Source organism: Phycomyces blakesleeanus, assembly GCF_001638985.1.
Source record: "Phycomyces blakesleeanus NRRL 1555(-) unplaced genomic scaffold PHYBLscaffold_26, whole genome shotgun sequence".
Lineage (NCBI taxonomy): Eukaryota > Fungi > Mucoromycota > Mucoromycetes > Mucorales > Phycomycetaceae > Phycomyces > Phycomyces blakesleeanus.
In genome coordinates, this window is record NW_017265159.1 from 339,739 (window position 1) to 341,877 (window position 2,139).

At 43.7% G+C, this 2,139-nt stretch overlaps 1 protein-coding gene across 1 annotated transcript; it reads left to right on the top strand.

Annotated features, from left to right (window-relative positions):
* Window positions 1-184: 184 nt before the first annotated feature.
* On the top strand, window positions 185-1,994 carry PHYBLDRAFT_150784 (hypothetical protein; the record flags this gene model as incomplete). The annotated part of the gene is made up of 9 exons (XM_018432547.1): window positions 185-400; window positions 438-668; window positions 726-752; window positions 805-961; window positions 1,003-1,132; window positions 1,187-1,248; window positions 1,499-1,628; window positions 1,718-1,744; window positions 1,826-1,994. The coding sequence occupies 9 exons, from the start codon at window positions 185-187 to the stop codon at window positions 1,992-1,994; spliced, it is 1,149 nt and encodes a 382-aa protein (XP_018286159.1).
* Window positions 1,995-2,139: the final 145 nt, after the last annotated feature.

The following is a 2,139-nucleotide window of genomic DNA, read 5'->3' on the forward strand; positions in this document are numbered from 1 at the left end:
CTTCTTTATCATTAAAAGATTTCTTTATCATGATGGTGTTATTTTTCAACAGGTTTTACTATGCATATCTTTATTTCCGACTCTATATAATTTTATCTATAGTTTTATATTTATCTTTATATCTACCTATCTCTATACTAGATATCCCTCTTAGGAGGGACGCTTCACATGTAGACCTTGCTCTATGTACCAAAGTGGTGAACTAAGAATTTGGCATTCTCTCTGCAAAGTATACGTTCTGGTCGCAAGAATTCTTGGTAAGTATTGTTCCGTCAAGAATGCAAGTACAAAGTATACTTACTTTACTAGTGTCGACTCTCTGGGCGTTTCGTTCTCAGGCGAGCTTACGTTTCTTTATTCTGGACCTACAAGAGAGAATGCACGAATGATCTCTTGTACTGTGTTTTACGGTCTTTATTGACGTATCTCACTGGCAGTTTCCTGCGCAAGTGTCCAGACGAGTTGGGTGTGGCTGTGTGCGATGCGGTGTGGAAACCGTTGATCTAGAAAACATCCGTTGGCTTGGAATGGTGTATGCTGACGTGAAACGCTGCTTGACCTCGCCTCTGTTTTCCACTCCACTCTTTCTTGAAAAGAGAGCAACCAACTCATTTTTCCCCTTCGCCGTCAAATCAGGTCTTCGTCCTGAAGGGGATGGATCCACTCTTGTTATTTTATCTTTTGACAAAGTGGTGAACTAAGAACTTGACATTCTCTCTGCAAAGTATACGTTCTGGTCGCAAGAATTCTTGGTAAGTATTGTTCCGTCAAGAATGCAAGTACAAAGTATACTTACTTTACTAGTGTCGACTCTCTGGGCGTTTCGTTCTCAGGCGAGCTTACGTTTCTTTATTCTGGACCTACAAGAGAGAATGCACGAATGATCTCTTGTACTGTGTTTTACGGTCTTTATTGACGTATCTCACTGGCAGTTTCCTGCGCAAGTGTCCAGACGAGTTGGGTGTGGCTGTGTGTGATGCGGTGTGGAAACCGTTGATCTAGAAAACATCCGTTGGCTTGGAATGGTGTATGCGGACGTGCAATGCTGCTTGACCTCGCCTCTGTTTTCCACTCCACTCTTTCTTGAAAAGAGAGCAACCGACTCATTTTTTCCCCTTCGCCGTCAAATCAGGTCTTCGTCCTGAAGGGGATGGATCCACTCTTGTTATTTTATCTTTTGACAAAGTGGTGAACTAAGAATTTGGCATTCTCTCTGCAAAGTATACGTTCTGGTCGCAAGAATTCTTGGTAAGTATTGTTCCGTCAAGAATGCAAGTACAAAGTATACTTACTTTACTAGTGTCGACTCTCTGGGCGTTTCGTTCTCAGGCGAGCTTACGTTTCTTTATTCTGGACCTACAAGAGAGAATGCACGAATGATCTCTTGTACTGTGTTTTACGGTCTTTATTGACGTATCTCACTGGCAGTTTCCTGCGCAAGTGTCCAGACGAGTTGGGTGTGGCTGTGTGTGATGCGGTGTGGAAACCGTTGATCTAGAAAACATCCGTTGGCTTGGAATGGTGTATGCGGACGTGCAATGCTGCTTGACCTCGCCTCTGTTTTCCACTCCACTCTTTCTTGAAAAGAGAGCAACCGACTCATTTTTTCCCCTTCGCCGTCAAATCAGGTCTTCGTCCTGAAGGGGATGGATCCACTCTTGTTATTTTATCTTTTGACAAAGTGGTGAACTAAGAATTTGGCATTCTCTCTGCAAAGTATACGTTCTGGTCGCAAGAATTCTTGGTAAGTATTGTTCCGTCAAGAATGCAAGTACAAAGTATACTTACTTTACTAGTGTCGACTCTCTGGGCGTTTCGTTCTCAGGCGAGCTTACGTTTCTTTATTCTGGACCTACAAGAGAGAATGCACGAATGATCTCTTGTACTGTGTTTTACGGTCTTTATTGACGTATCTCACTGGCAGTTTCCTGCGCAAGTGTCCAGACGAGTTGGGTGTGGCTGTGTGCGATGCGGTGTGGAAACCGTTGATCTAGAAAACATCCGTTGGCTTGGAATGGTGTATGCTGACGTGAAACGCTGCTTGACCTCGCCTCTGTTTTCCACTCCACTCTTTCTTGAAAAGAGAGCAACCAACTCATTTTTCCCCTTCGCCGTCAAATCAGGTCTTCGTCCTGAAGG